General features: G+C 41.1%; 2 protein-coding genes across 2 annotated transcripts in view; one reads left to right on the top strand and one right to left on the bottom strand.

Annotated features, from left to right (window-relative positions):
• garre1 (granule associated Rac and RHOG effector 1) overlaps positions 1-12,731 on the top strand; it is a 41,920-nt gene extending 29,189 nt beyond the window's left edge. The window contains exons 10-15 of the mRNA XM_084928827.1: positions 4,103-4,228; positions 4,313-5,433; positions 6,431-6,596; positions 8,868-9,005; positions 9,712-9,787; positions 10,620-12,731. Coding sequence (XP_084784953.1) covers positions 4,103-4,228; positions 4,313-5,433; positions 6,431-6,596; positions 8,868-9,005; positions 9,712-9,787; positions 10,620-10,946 — 1,954 coding nt within the window. The 3' untranslated portion in view covers positions 10,947-12,731. The remainder of the gene's footprint in view (positions 1-4,102; positions 4,229-4,312; positions 5,434-6,430; positions 6,597-8,867; positions 9,006-9,711; positions 9,788-10,619) is intronic.
• Positions 12,732-13,751: 1,020 nt separating this feature from the next.
• ss18l2 (ss18, like 2) lies at positions 13,752-15,341 on the bottom strand. The gene is made up of 4 exons (XM_084928913.1): positions 14,787-15,341; positions 14,381-14,457; positions 14,214-14,298; positions 13,752-14,125 (listed from the first exon to the last, which is right to left on the bottom strand). Exons 1-4 carry the CDS (start codon positions 14,853-14,855, stop codon positions 14,063-14,065), a joined length of 294 nt encoding a protein of 97 aa, XP_084785039.1. The 5' UTR covers positions 14,856-15,341; the 3' UTR covers positions 13,752-14,062.
• Positions 15,342-16,243: the final 902 nt, after the last annotated feature.

Here is a 16,243-nt window from a genome sequence, read left to right as displayed (position 1 = left end):
CATGTTATTCAGCCTTTTTGCCAGGAAATCATAATTAAAACAGGTACCTGGGCTGTTTACTACAGTCGCGATCAAAAGTTTAAGGCCACTTGAAAAATGGCAGAAAATCATATTTTGCATTGTTGGATCTTAACAAGCTTCCAAGTAGAGCGTTAACATGCAACAAGAAGAAACAGGAGTGAGACAAAACATTTTTTGAGCATGCATTTTATTGAAGACAACACTTAAACTGAAACAGTTTAAATGGTTAATGTTTTACAGCTGATCAAAAGTTTCAGACCACATGCCTTTAAAAGGTGAAATCTGTGCAAAAATGTGGATTCATTGTCATTTTCTGTCAGGTAGTCGCACTGTCATGACGTTCTGATGGTAAAGGCAAAAAACCTTTCCCTTTATGAACGTGGTCGGGTTGTTGAACTGCATAAGCAGGGTCTCTCGCAGTGTGCCATCGCTGGCGCAGTAAGACAAGTCATGTGGAATTTCTTAAATGAACTTGAGGGTTATGGAGCAAAAAAGTCAAATGAAGACCCAAAGAAATTTCACCAGCAATGAGGCAGAGGATCCAATTGGCTGTCTGTCAAGACACTGGACGATCCTCGACCCAAATTAAGGCGGTTAGTGGTGCCAACTGCAGCCCCATAACATCAGACTGCATCTGAGGCTGAAGGGCTTGAAAAACAAAAAACGTCTTCAAAGGCCTCATCTCCTTGAGCGCCACAGACCTGACCATTTGGACTTTGCAAGAGAGCACCAAACATGGGACACTGAAAAGTGGAAGAAAGTTTTATTTTTTGATGAGAAAAAATTTAACCTTGATGGTCCTGATGGTTTGCAACGTTGCTGGCATGACAAGCAGATCCCATATGAGATGTTTTCTATGCGCCACAGTGGAGGGAGTGCCATAACGGTCTGGGGTGTTTTCCTTTAATGGAACAATGGAGCTTCAGGAGGTGCAGGGGTGTCAAATGGCCGCTGGCTATGTCCACATGTTGCAGAGAGCATCCTTCATGACTGAGGGCCCTCATCTCTGTGGTAATGACTGGGTTTTTCAACAGGACGATGCTACAGTACACAATGCTCGCAGGGCAATGGACTTCTTCCAGGAGAATAACAGGGGGTCATCCTGCATGTTCCCCTGATCTAAATCCAATTGAGAACCTTTGGGGATGGATGGCAAGGGAAGTAGATGCCCTTCGTGCAGCCATCTTCAACACTTGGAGAAATGTTTCCAGGCACCTCATGGAAACGCTTGCATCAAGCATGCTGCAACAAATTTTTGAAGTGATCAATGGTGGAGCATTGTTTTCAATAAATTGCATGCTCAAAAAATGTTTTGTCTGACTCCCCTTTCTTCTTCTTGTTGAATCTTTACTTGGAACCTTGTTAAGATCCAACCATGGAAAATGATTTTTTTCCCTCATTTTTGAAGTGGTCTTAAACTTTTGATTGTGACTCTATCAGTTCTTCATCACACTGGCTTTTAATAAGTGTAAATTTAGTCAACCTTAAAAAGCTGCATCCCAGTGCTGTCTTATTTGGCAGTTGGTTTTATGATGGCAATCAGCCATAGACTGATTTAAAAAAAAAAGTCCAACCACTAGTTTTTGAAGACAAGTTATGATGCCTGGAACCAGACAGGATGAAAGACGGGCTGCAATCTTATTGTGAAACGGGGGACAGACATGAGCATAGTCTGCAGTCATCAGAAAAGTGTTTACTGAGATCACAGACCGGGGGTCCGTTCTTCGTACCTCGCTTACTACATCCAAGATCAAATGACACATCCAAGATCAAATGACACATCCAAGATCAAATCATCGCGCCAACTTTGAGCTCGCTATTCCGGTTCTCCGAACACACCTGTTGTTGACGATTACTACAGCTGGATGAAGTAATGTGAGATCACTGGGTGGCTTAAAAGGGGCTACGCATCGATAGTAGAAACATTGATCGGCAACCCTTTGATTGGTCGGCGAAAATGTCGAAGGAGCGCGCTCAGTATTTTTCGGCAGCAGAGCAAGAACTCTTGATTGAGGGATTTCAGGAGTTTCAGAGTTTAATTAAAACGCAAGGGAACACTGCAAAGGCTGCAAAAGCAAGGAGAGAGGGCTGGCAGAAAGTTGCTGACAAATTAAACTCGTAAGTAATTTATTATATTATATTACATTATATCATATTATATTATATTACATTATATCCTCTTTCACATTAGAGCCACAACAGGACCCACTAGAACATGGGAACAAGTAAAAGTGAAATATAAGAATATTCTACAGAATGGTAATATTTATCACTTATATTGCTTTTAGTCTCTTGAAAAGAGACCCTGAAATAATCTGTTTGTTTGTTTATAACAGCAACCAAGAAAAGGGCAGAGCAAAAAAAAGACAAGTGGTGGTCCTGCACCCCCTCGTCAACAAGTTGGTTAAGTAAATAATACCCTCACGGGAAAATCGATATCTCTCTATGAGCACACTGTCGCGCTGAGCTAAAGGATCCTGTCTATCCCGCAATATACGCTGAATTCTGAAAACTCTCCTTATCAATCTTGCACCTTCCGCAATGGGTTGCTCGCGTACAAACGGACAGGACATGGCTGCGACAGACTTCCCAAATCCACCTTCGCTTTTATAGCCGTGGTCTCTCATCTTGATTACACGAAGTAATTTACTATTACTACTCTAAAATATGAATTACATCTGAAATAATCAAATACATGAAATAGAATGATTAATAGTACATTTCCCTTTTTTTAGGAAATGACCTGTATGTATCTGTATGAAATCAATAAAAGAATCAAATACTGCATTATCTTTAGTTACATTGATAATATTTATTTATGGAAAAACAGTGGACATACCTGAGTGGCCGCGATCTAATCCTGTTTACATAAAGTAAGCCTGCTCCCAAGCAGGTTTACACTTACGGATCTGTTGCTATGACAGCAAGTCCCGGATGAGCTTTGGAGAACCGAACGATCCAAGATCACACGAAATCGTCAACAATCAAATCCAGCTAACTTACTTAGCGAGGTACGAAGAACGGACCCCAAGAGAGCTGAAAGTTTTTGGTTTTTTTTTTATAAACTTCTTTACAACAGGAAGTCTTTTTGCAGCCAGAGGAGTTGCCCCCTGCTGGCCATTAACAAGAATACAGGTTTAAAGTATTAATGTGTTGGCTTCACTTTTCAGAACCAGAAGCTTTATTCATCTTTTACAAATTCTGTGGCCAACGCTGAAGAAAAACTGCTCTTACACTGCAGAACTTCAACTTTACTTATTTATAGCATCAGCTGTAAATTTTCAAGCACACCTACACATGTGCTGACTGAGCTTTGGGTAATAAACCAGTCTGAACCTTTTCATTGTGGGTTTGTGAGCAGACAGCAGAATTTACAGTCCCTTAGTAAACAGATAAGTAACATACAAATCTAGACTGTTGGAGACAGTTGAAAATTGAAGGCAAGTAAATTGAAGTTGGTATTATGGAACAAATCAACACATGCTGTTGATTTGGACGGTTTTATACAGACTTTAAAGCTTAAGGCTCAAGAGGAATTGAGAATGTGTTTGATATAAAATATTTAATAAACAGTGAAATGCTGGTTAGTGCCTTCATACTTAGGTAGTATATAAGAGATTTTTGTGTAAATGCTCCGTACTTAAAAACTGAGCCATATCATTGGTATTTGTGGTGTTAGAAAAGTCAGACTGGTTTTTGATTCAGAGCACTATTATAATGGTGCTGGAAGAAGGCGTTTCTCAGAGGCTTTTATTTAACTGACTTTTTTTTTTTAAAAGTTATGTACTCTAATGCAGTGCTGATATTATGTGTGTTGTAAATCAAGTCAAACTAGTCAAAGCAAGTATTATTTTAGGGAATAGGGGAAGTATTTCTTCTTAAAACCTCTGTGTCGTGTCACAGTACATAGTTTTGTGATGAGTTTGAGTTTTTTATTTTAATAAAAGGAAGTGTGGGATCTTTTCTTGTTTATAAATATCACATGCCAGATATTCATCTCACCTGAGCCTGTGTAATACATATTGTTGGACTCACAGATCATGTCCTGTCCTGTTGTGAATGTTTGTGTCTTTGGGTTCAGGTGTTTGAAGGAGGACCCAGCGACTATGTCCTTACTCCAGCGAAGCTTGGACCCAGAGAAGACACTTGGTCTCGTAGACGTGCTTTACACAGCAGTGTTTGACATCAACAGGTGGAAGGAGAGAAAGTGAGTAGATGTTAGTAATGATTAACTATTTCATTCCATGTTTTGACTAGCTAACACACATTTCTTTTCTCCTGTCCACAAAAGAGAGCAAGCCTTGCCCACTATTCAGATACAGCTACAGAGAGAGAGCCCAGACTATGGCATCCCCACAGACTTGCCTCCAGGTACCAGCTCCAAGACCTCTAGTGGACTGCCCAAAACTATATCAAAGCTGACTTCCAAGTTCACAAAGAAAGTCTCATCCAGCTCAAATAGCGGAGGCAGTTTTTCCATCCCTAGTACTCCATCTCGCAGCATGCTAACAACCAGTAACTCTGAGGACAAGGCAAAAGGCCTGGGCCACAGTGATGGGAGGCTACAGAGCATCCTGCAGATGGGCAGCCTGCCTTGTACCTCTGACTCCACTCAACAAAACCAGCTGGCCAACGGTTCAGTTTCTGAAGACCAGGGGATGAACCTGCCCACAGACCAAGAGATGCAGGATGTCATTGACTTTCTCTCAGGATTCAACATGGGCAAATCCCAGCAAGCCTCACCCCTGGTCAAGAGGAGGAACTCTGTGGCTTCTGCTAATCCTGCTGAGCTGAAGCCCCCAAGTGGTCCTTCACAAGCCACCTCATCAATCTCTCACAGCGCCCTACAGCCTCCAGCTCAGACCCTGCCTCAGCCCCAGCCTCAGCCTCAACCTTCACAGCCAGTACAGAAACAACAGCCTCAGCCTAATCCACAGCCGCCTCCCCAACAGCAACAACAGCCCCAGCAGCAGCAGCAACCCCCTCCTCCACCACCTCAGCAGCCCTCCCCACAGGCCCAGCACCTCTACTACCAGCACCTCCTGCAGCCCATCACTCAACAACAAGCGCCTCCCCCGCAGCTTCCTCCCCAGCAAACCCCACCCCAGGTCTTACCACAACAAAGAGTGGCAAGCAAGTGGCTGGGCACTTCTGGGCAACAGCCTCCGCCGCAAGGACCCCCAGCAGGGCTATCACCCCTAGGTCCCATTGGGCAGTGGGCATCATCTGGACTGCCAGACTTGAGCTCAGACCTGTACAGTCTGGGCTTGGTCAGCACCTACATGGACAGTGTCATGTCAGAGATGCTGGGTCAGAAACCCCAAGGACCTCGTAACAATACATGGCCCAACCGGGACCAGAGTGAGGGAGTGTTTGGAGTCCTGGGGGACACATTGCCCTTCGACCCAGCAGGTGATGTTTACCTTACAGTTTCATGTCTGAGTTTACATCCATATGAAACAGAGTGAACATTTATTTATATAAGAACAGCTCAACTCTTTAAGTTAAAAAGAAGGCAGACACTCACATCCAGAATATGAAGAAGTTGAGAGCACAAAAATCAGGATGACTAAATTCACCATTTTTTGTTACTTGCATTATGCATTTTGGTAGTGATATCCATTAACATACTATGTTCTTATTAAATAAACAAATAATGTTGATTGTGATGAGATGAGGGAACAAACCAAAGAGCCTTTTATGTAGTTTTCTTTCACTGGGTTAGGTTAAGTTTCAGCTAATCCTGCAGCATTGATGGCACTGACTTTCATTATTTTAAAACCTCAGAGAAGCTTAGTAGTGTCTCTAACACTTTGAAAGGTATAGCTGGAGACAAATGTTCAGGAAAGGGGTGTGGGTGGCCTGAGTCTCCCTACAGTACAATCAAGATGAAACCATTAAGAAAATGGTAGTAGGTATCAAGCTGACTGTAAAAAGTTTTTAATTTAAATTCAAATCTTAATTGTGTCATAAAAGAAAATTAGCTTTCAAACATCAGCTGATATCAAAAATAAAGATGCGACTACCAGACAAATATTACTACAGTGCACAAAAGACACTCTAATTTGATTAAATTGAGCAGATTTTTCTTAAAACCTGAAGGGTGACATAAGACACCTGATATCAATATTGGTCAGGTAAGATGAGAAGTTGTTTTCCTCTAAGTGTGGCTACAACTATAAGTTGGTGATGTGCGCTGAATTTAGCTTGTGTCAGTTATATTTCTTACAGTGCAGCACACTCTTTTGATTGCGTCGAGGCCCATTGTGCAGAGTTGACTTAAGGCTATTGTGATTTTTCTGCTGTGGTAGACAGTCTGGCTGAATAGATTGAGCTCCAGGGAGCGAAAGAGAAAAGCTGAGGGTGTCAGAAACTCATAGTTGTGTTTATCCTCCCTTTCCACGCGCAGTTGGCTCGGACCCGGAGTTTGCACGTTACGTCGCCGGCGTCAGTCAGGCCATGCAGCAGAAACGGCAGGTACAGCACATTCGCCGTCCCAGCAACACGCGCAGCAACTGGCCAATGCCTGATGAGCAGCACAGGACCTGGTCCCACCCAGAATACTTCAGCGAGGGGTTGGTACCCATACATCTGCTTTTACCACTCATTCATTGCCAGACAAGTTGACATTTTAGCACGTGTCCCACATAGGGATGTTTAAGAATATATAATGACCCTCAATCAACCAAGCTATTTCAACTAGAATCAGAGTAAGGGCCTTTTTATGATGCATGGTTTTAGTTATTCAACGTATGCTGTTGAGATTCTAAAAATGCTCTTATGTTATTGGTTAAAAAACACCAATTCTACAAATAAATTACATTTTATAATATGTGTCTATTGCTATTTCAAAAACAGCTGGTCTTTGGTTCAACAGTACTAAAAAATACATTTTAAAACTTTGGGTATGTCTAAGTGAATTCTACAGTATTCTGTTATCATTTTAACTCAAAAAATATCAATAGACAAATTGTAATAAAGTCATCATAGTCATCATGTTTTTCATCCTTTTCCTTCCATGCTTCTATTTAAAACTGAACCTAAACAAACCTTTGTAGAAATGTATTACTTAAAAAAAATGATAAATGGAAAGAAACTGATACCATTGAGCTTTCTGATTACAAGCATGTCATTTGTTTATTGTTGGGATCTGACCGATCAGTATTATATGTCAGTATTAGCTGTTTGCCAATCTATCTCTGTCAGCATCATAAGCTGATAAATGAAAAATTAAAGAAAAGAAACCATGTTATGAATATTTACTTTGCATAGTTTGTCATAGTTAAGGTCATTCAGGCATGTAAACCAGTAATAAGAACTGCAGCAAATGTTAAGATCATTTCTTTATTTTTTGTATGTCAGAAAGCAAAAAAAAAAAATCAGTCAATCAACAAATGTCAGTTTTGGTCTTAAAATTCAGTTACACTCGGTCTATTATAGGTAAAGATCTTAACATCAAACATTCAATTACAAAAAGTATTTTTCTTATAAGACAAACTCGTAGGAGGAGTCTTTTAGCAGCACTGCACTTACAGGGATTGATTTATAAGATTTTAGTGATTAGCTTTAAGGTTTGTTGTGACCAGGTTTCAGATAGCATCTCAGAGCTGCTCTCCCCTGCCACTGTGTGCACAGCCTGAGGCAGATAAGAACCTTCTTGCTGTTGATGTCTCTGAATTTAAGATTAGCAGATCATGGTTCTGCTGTTGGAACACCTAAGCTCTGGATAAATCTGCCTGAGGAGCTGTTATCATCTTTTAGCTCAAACATTTGTTTCTGCTGATATCATTCCTTTGATTGGCCAGCCATGGTTGCATTCCTGACATTGTTTTCACTTTGAGAGTCTGTCTCTGTGTGTGTGTCTGTCATTATGGCAGTGCTCCTGTGAGGCAACTAGCACAAAGGTGTTTTTGAGGACTTTTAAAAGTGTTTGTTTTGTCCAATTGATTTAAATTATGTAAACAGAATCCAGAAAGTCATTTAGGAAAAAAGAGAAATACACTATACAAAATAAAGTAAAATGCAGTACAATATTGTTCTATCTTCTGTTGATATAGCTTTGACAAAATCATATACTCTTAACCACAGATAAATAAATGCTCCCAGAGCCAAGAGCCTATGAAGTCAACAGTTAAGTGTGTACAGAGGTCAGGGCAGGGGGCTGCCCCATAGATTTTTGAGACTGGAAGTCTTTTTGCAACCAACAAAGGTCACCCCCTTGTGGCCATTAGAAAGCATGCATGTATCAGCAACTTCACATTTTAAAGCCAAAAGCTGTAAATGACAGCAGTATGCAGCATCCTGCTGATTCTCAAATGTGACAAGTACAGATCAGTGCTTTCCTGTTTGTATGTTTGCAATGCAGGGATGTCTGAATTTTAGTAGTTTGAGAACCAGCATACTGATGGGTTTCACATATGGTACATTTGTTTTGAAATGTGAAAGCTTTCATCGTCGTGGGCACCGGCATAGTTTTAAACTGTCAAACTGTGTCATGTGATGTTTTGATTATGTTTTTAATTTGTCCACCATCAGCAATAAGTGAGGCATTTAGCATGTTTATCCTTGGTGCTCTTGTTTAATTCCACCCACATGTGACACACCATCCTGCTCACAGATGCAAGCAGATAGAAGTAAACAAGCCATCATTGCAGTCATGCGATCTCACTTTTAAACCCTATGCAAAAATGTATCACTTTTATGCAGCTTTTGCTTTGAATAAAGGCCGAGAGATACTGGGCTTTAAATTCATATGTTTAAGTTGTCTAATTTTGTTGGTTTTGTTATACACAATTTTTAGTAACTAATAGAGAAATTGCTAACACCTTCTCTGGTTGTGCCTACAGTGATGCTGTAAACAGTGGCTGGTCAGCCAATCAGGGGGACTCGGCCAGCTCTAGTGACGAGACATCTTCAGCCAATGGTGACAGTCTGTTCTCCATGTTTTCTGGGCCAGACCTGGTAGCTGCAGTTAAACAAAGGCGGTAAGTCTGAAAGTCATCCACTTGTGTTGTTTATCTTGTTCTGTCTTCCTGGTTTGGTCATTATGGAGCCCCGCAAGGGACATGGGAGAAAAAAAAATAAAGCTGAAGTTTTGCGAGATCTTGCAAAAGTTTTGGCCGCATTCTTCAGAGGCCGCCAGCTCGAAGCTGACCGGGAGGTCAAGGCACGATGTGCCGGGAGTGCGGTGTTCCCCCCGACTGTAGTGAGCCTCGACCTCCCGTTAGCTTCGAGATGGTGGGTAACAGACGTCTCCTAAAACGTCGGAGCACTTTTGGAAATATGTGATGTCATGATAAACCGAGCAGATATTTGACGTTTACACAGCTACATTCACGCCTCAAAAAAATATCTTAAGTTTATTTTGTGACCCACAAAGAGTAAAACTAAGTAGCTCCCACCATTGTTGGAAACGAATTGGCTGGGCCGCGCTATGAATTCTGGGATAGGTTGGGTTACGAAGGATACACCGACTCGGCCTTCAAATGTGACCTGCGAAGTATGCAGTCTATTTTGCGAGATCTGACAAAACTTTTGCTCGCAAAAGTTCATCTTAATTTTTTTTTCTCCCATGTCCCTTGCAGGGCTCCGTAGGTCATCGTGTTTATCTAAGTAAAAATATCTGATGCAGTTTAACATTCATCAGATACTCTTTGTGAGTATGTTCAATGTAGATTTGTCTGTCCTCAGGAAACACAGTTGTGGTGAGCCTGAGGTATGCACTCTGCCTTCACCACCTCTCCATCACATCGGCGACGATAGCCAGGTAAAGTTTGAACCCCTCTGTGCCAGTGAAATGTCACACTTCATTTTATTTTACGCTGTACTAATTATAGATTCCTGTGTTTAAGAATGGTTTAGGAACTTCCCCAAAATAATAAATGTGTCAAACGAATGTGAGCAAACAGCTGCTATGAGTCCTAAATGTCTAGGTATCAGCTGAACTACACCCAGATACTTTTATGCAATACCTGTTTGCACCACAGGATTCTGCAATGAGTCGGTGTAACATCCGTATAACCAGACAGGTCATTAATGGTAACACACAGTGGATGTAGCCACCGTGACATCATGGATTGGTTAGGGAAGTCCCGTTATGAAGCGTTTTCAAGCAAGGGTAGGAATTGGCTCCAGAAGTGCATAATAGATTGCTGTGAACATTCCCATGAAATCCTCCTTTCTGACTCTTGGAATTACCTGGATTTACAAAATGAGCCTAATATTTTGTTTAATATGATCTGAAAGTAGTGATTGAGATTATAAAGTCACCAGGAAAATACTTACTGAAGTCACAAATGTCAGATTAAGTCACGTTCAATTCCTCTTCATTCTCAAACCCAGAAGCTACATCCGTGTTTTACACACATACATTAAAAGATGGCTGTTGAGAGAAAAATTACAGTCTAGGAAAAGCCAAAACCTCTTGAGGAGATTGGGGCAGGGCTGTAAATGAAAAGAGCAGGAGCACTGGTGAAATGCTGCCCCCTGGTGGGGAAGGTTTAGAAACAGTTAGCAGAAGATGATTACAAAAACGCCTTTAACCATTTCTACTATTTTTGATTGCATGTTGACTCGTCATGTTCCGGCCTCCTCCACAGGACAGCAAAACTAAAACTTGGCCTCCCAAAGCACCGTGGCAACACTCCACCCACACCAACACCATGCCCAATCCCAGCTCTTCCTTGTACCAGATGAACATCCCTCCTTCTTCCCAGTGGGGCGACTCCATGCCAATGCTCCAGTCTCCCGTGTGGTCTACTGCCAGCGACTGCTCCCCCTCCACCGGCATCTCCTCTGGTTTTCCGTTCACCCAGCAGCAGCAGCAGCAGCAGCAGCAACAGCAGCAACATAAACCCATGACCAAGGGCTTTAAATCCTTCCCCGTCAAGCATGAGCACAGACCCTCCTACCTTCACCAGTACTGATCCCGATCTAATGTCTAACGAGTCCACGGTGAAGTGCCACAGAGGACCCGTAGCTCTGTTACATGAGCCACTGAGTGGGCCGAGCTACAGCCATTACACTCCACACCCAGCGAATTGGAAAATTTCAAAAGCCTCACAGGCAACGTAAAGTATACACACTGGCTCGACATTTTTTTGTATCTATATTTTTCCATGTCAAACATCCCCATCAGAAAAAGATGTATTTTGAAGTTTTTCAAACTGCCATGTTTTAACCATGAAAGGTGCGCATGTCGTGCTGGCAGCAGTTAGTCAGGTGGTCGTTTCTCTGTCTGTCGAGCAGAAATTTCCTCAGACAAGAGCTGGAGACGTGCACAGCCGTCACCCACTTGCTTCTGCAGCTAAAAGTGTGTGTGTGTGTGTGTGTGTGTGTGTGTGTGTGTGTGTGTGTGTGTGTGTGTGTGTGTGTGTAGAGGAGGGGATTACAAGGGGGCAGGGGCTTAAAATGCTCTCATTTTGCCCGTAATAAATATACTGTGTCTACATAGCTGTAACTGCCAAATCTCATGCAAGATGACCCAGAATACAGCTACCATCTACTGTTTCATAGCTTGTAAAATAGTGAAGTTGAAATATAAATATTTAGTACTTTTTATTAAGAGGCTTTGAGCAGGCTCAGCATAAATATAGTAAGTCACTGCAGAGGTGTAATTTGAGAGAAATACACTACTTTTTCAACAACTGACCAGAGTTAAGAGTTATAGCAGTAACTATGTGCCATGTTGGTATCGATAGCACTTGCAGAAAATTATTTCCAACCAAAGCGTTGTTCGGAAGACGAATGGTGCTGAAGAGATGAGAGGCAGTCTGAGATTATTGATCAACATGAAGTTAAACACCCTATTGGATGTGAGCATTAGGGAACATCTTCATTTCCTCTTCTCTAATTGGCAGTTGTTGGCTCCAGATTGACACTAACTCCCATAAACCTAACGTTTCTTCTTTGTTTAATAACACAATATTTTTTTGTGTACAATTATTGACAGTATTAATCTTATTTTTGTATTTTCTTACATGTTATACCATACTGTATGTTAGTATTCCTGCAGACATATTACATAAAACATTATTTTCCACCTCCCAATATGTGAAAAAAGCACATGTTTTTCCTACAGAGTTTAACTACAGCATCGATCTATAAAGGTTACCAAATATGCCATGCTAAACACTAAAACATTGTGTAACGAGGGTGGGTTTTTTGTTGTTGTTGTTTTGTTTTTTCAAGCCCTTGTTTCCTCCGTTCCTATGGCAGTGGGCTGTATTTAAAAGCCCAGAATGTTATCTTTCTGTGATGTTTGCGGATGCCAATGTTGCCTGTATTTATGAAATGACACCATGTTTTCAGAAAACTAACATACTTAACATGTTTACAGAGAATTGTTTGCTGTATATACATATAAATATATATCTTTTTATAGTTAATGTGCTTTGCACAATCAAGATATAGGGTTTGTTGCTTTTTGTCTGTGTTATCTCCCTAACTGTTGCAGCCTTTTTTAAGACATCAGTACAGACCTTGGACTGTAACTGTTAGCTTCTCAGCTGTGTCAAATGGTTTACTAGTGGCTTCTAAAAAAAAACACAAAAAAAAGAGAAAAATAATAATAAAAACATGTTGCCCTGATAGAAGATATGAAGGGGGGCTGCTTGGCTTATGTTGCTTATTGTTCTCTTGAGCTGGCAACTGAATCTTTCCAAGTGTACCAGCAATGCAAAAAATGAATAAAAATAACTAGCAATTCAAAATGCTGTTGTTTTTTTTTTTTTTAATTTTGTTTTGGTTTTTTAAACATAAATTTAAGTCTCTTGCTGGTTTTCATTTTTTCCTCCCGCTTACTTCACCTATCGTCTGCTTTTTATCTGGGCCTGGATTACAGGGACAGCAGTCTAAACAGACCTCCTCTTTCACAGCTGCGTGCTCCAGCGCCAAATGGGGAGAACACACAGCTATTCCTAAGCCAGGCAAAAGATATCTCTCCAGCATGTCCAAGACACAAAACAAGACAAGAAAGCTTTCTTAATCGAGATACAGTTGACCCTCAAAATTTGCGGGGGTTACATTCCTTTGAAAAACTGCAAATTCTGGATGTGGTTCAAAAAAAGCCTTTTTTTTTTTTTTTTTTTTTAAATTTAAGGTTAGTTTAAACCCTAAATATGCTTTTGTGTGGCGTCTTAAGGCTTTTAGAACAAAACGAACAACATACAGATAGCTACACGCAGTGATGCTGGACCATCTGCCAGAGATGCATTAAGGAGAGCTGAATAACGCTCTCGGATTGGCTACTTTCTGCCTCTGAATGGTATCTCACCATCTCAAACAAAGATTTCCTCTGAAACAAAACTGCAACTTTGTGGGGGTATACTGTAGCCTGTGTTGTTAGTTTCTGTATAATGTAACTTGGATATATGTAGGTGTGGTAGCTTTCAAGTTGTAGCTCAAGGCCTCAGAGAGGAAAGAAAAACAGCAGGGGTGTTCTAAACCAGAGTGATAAAAGATGCTCCTGCTGAAAGCATTTAAGTGGATGTGAACTCTACACCTCAGGTTTACTATAACTGCAAGCCCTTGTGAAACCCTACGCCTGATGTGCCCATTCCTTATAAATTTAAGTACCTAGTGCTGTTAACACACCTTTCACAGATATGAATGCTGAGGAAGGTGTTGGGTTGACTATAGGTTGTACAGATTCTGCAGAATAATTCAGGTGTAACAGGGTAATAGTGTGCATCAATACAATATAAAATCTGAAGAGACAAAAAGCACTCGTGACTAGTGCAAATAAAATTTTATTTTGTTTCCAATTTTGTCCGCAGATATCCAGCTCGACCCTGAAATGGTTTACGTCACTGAAAACAGTTCATACTGAACACAGTTTTTTTGTTGTGAGATCATTCTCGACTGGCAGGGTGCTTTGAGAGGGCATTTTCCTGACAAATAACAGGAGGTGGATCCTCTGCTTCCATTGTCCATATCTCCAGGTTTTGTGAACTCCACCTTGGCAGTTTCTGTGCAATTATGCTGTCAAATGACCACAATCACATGCTTCTGAGGAAGAATGCAGCTGTCACAGAAACTGCAATCAGCTGCCCTCTGTGTGCCCATTCACAGCTGCTGCTGAAGCTGATGTGTCATTAGATGTGCACTAGAAACGAAGACAATAATAGAGCATTAGAAACAAGCCACCTCCATCCTCATTATTACTGCTGCTTCTGTGTCTGGGCTGTGTTTACATTTGATGTGGAAGCTGCACTGTCGGGACTTGCATCAGCTATGGTTGCCAGGTAGACAATGTTGCGATGCAGAATCTGTTGGTATCTGTTGGAAAATGGAAAAAATAAATAACACCACTATGAAGTCAATCAACAGCATTAGTGGAGGAGAGGTTTGTGTAACTTACTGCACACACTCTACCGCGCGTCCTTTCTGCATGTACTCTGTAATGCATCTGATCAGCTGATCGTTTTCATCCAGTAACTGGAACAAAGCAGATAATCCGGCAGGACCAGAGAGAAATTTAGAGAGCGTAAAGCCACTTACAACAAAAAATAACAAAGGTTTTCACGGAGTATTGAACCATGTTACGATAAGGCCCTACCACAACCACTTTTAACATTTCTATCTAAACCCGTCACCGGGACAAGTCCGTGTAAAAAGTCAACAGCCAAACGCGATAAGGTTACCAACTTCCCCCCCAAATAAGGGTGAACGTATAAACCTGTTAGCAAGCTAATTGCTAATCCAAGAACGATCGAGTCATAAAAACAACGTAAAAGCTTCTAAAATATACGTTCTTGGTGTCTTACCCTCTGTATCGTCTCTTGGTTGACTGTAGCTTTTCCTCTGAGTTTCTTTGGTACAAACACAATCGACATGTTTAATTTAATCCTACTACAACGATTTCGCTTTTACGACGCCAGCTGACCGGAGAGCTTCTTCTTCGTGGGACGTATTACGTTCGACTCACACACAGGGAGGCAGGCACAGCCCAGCGTGCGAGCCGCCTGCCCAACGGCCGAGGGAAACGTCAGGGGCGGGAGCTAGTGATGCGCGAATCATGAACGAATCGTTCAATACTCGAGAATCACTTTACTGACTCATGAATCATGATTCACAAGCCCAACTGACTCACTGACTCATCCCTGTTGCTGTTAGCAGCAATGTATCTAGCTTATAATTAAAATTGTGGAGAAAAACACAACATCCAGTATCGTAACCAAAAAATTTCTGCTCTGAACTGGAAGAAAAAACCCTGAGTAGAAGCTCACATCAAGAAAATAGCTCCTCGGTTCACAGTAGCATCGCTCTGCTAACATGCTAACAGCACATTTGAGCTACTCACCCCCTCCCTTCCTGTGCTGAATCGTAAGCATAAGCGAATCACTCAGGACTCACTAACCCCCTCCCTCCTGTGCTGAATCATAGAGCGAACGAATCACTCACTCACTAACCCCCTCCCTCCTGTGCTGAATCATAGACTGAATGAATCACTCACTCACTCACTCACTCACCCCCTTCCTCCTGGCTCACAGCTTGGTTGGCAACCAATGTTAAGGCGCATTACCGCCCCCTGGCCCACAGCTCAGTGGACATTTAGATGAGAAAATATATATTTAACACATTTAAGGAAAATACTAATACTAATACTAATAAAAATAAAATAAAATAAAATAAAATAAAATAAATGTTTATTAAGCAATTTTGATAGGCTCTTGCTTAATTTTAGAAATGTTTTTGCTCTTTTTTGCTCTATAAAATAGTTGTTTTCTTTTAGAATCATTCATCTTAGCAGTAGGATTTACATGAAAAGAGAAACAAATTAAGTTTGAGTGAAAATGTACATTTTTTGCACTCTCTGGTCAACTGACTCAGTGAATCAAATGACTCAAAAATCTGATTCACTTTGGTGAGTGACTCATTAAAACTCGATTCAGTAAGAAGAATCAAATTTACCGTCACTAGCGGGAGCCGACCAAAGATGATATGTGCAGAAAGATGGAGCACTCCATTGCATCGAAGGCTGAACGCTAGATTAAAGAAGCTCGTTTCCGCCACTGAAAAGAGTCTTTTTTTGCCATCCATGTGTAAAAAAAAAAGGCGATGTACTATCGCATTGTTTTAAAAAAAAACCCAATAAGATAACCTAAAAATTGTAGTTTTTAAGTCGAACTTTAAATAAATTAATTGAAATTTTGACTTAGGAATCCCCAAGTTTGTTGCAGGTTTCGATAGATTAACAATAAACTGGGGAGGAACTGTCAGG

This window comes from Perissodus microlepis, chromosome 1 (genome assembly GCF_051167445.1).
Source record: "Perissodus microlepis isolate ML-2025 ecotype Zambia chromosome 1, ASM5116744v1, whole genome shotgun sequence".
NCBI classification, from domain to species: domain Eukaryota; kingdom Metazoa; phylum Chordata; class Actinopteri; order Cichliformes; family Cichlidae; genus Perissodus; species Perissodus microlepis.
This window is presented reverse-complemented; position numbering and strand designations above follow the sequence as displayed.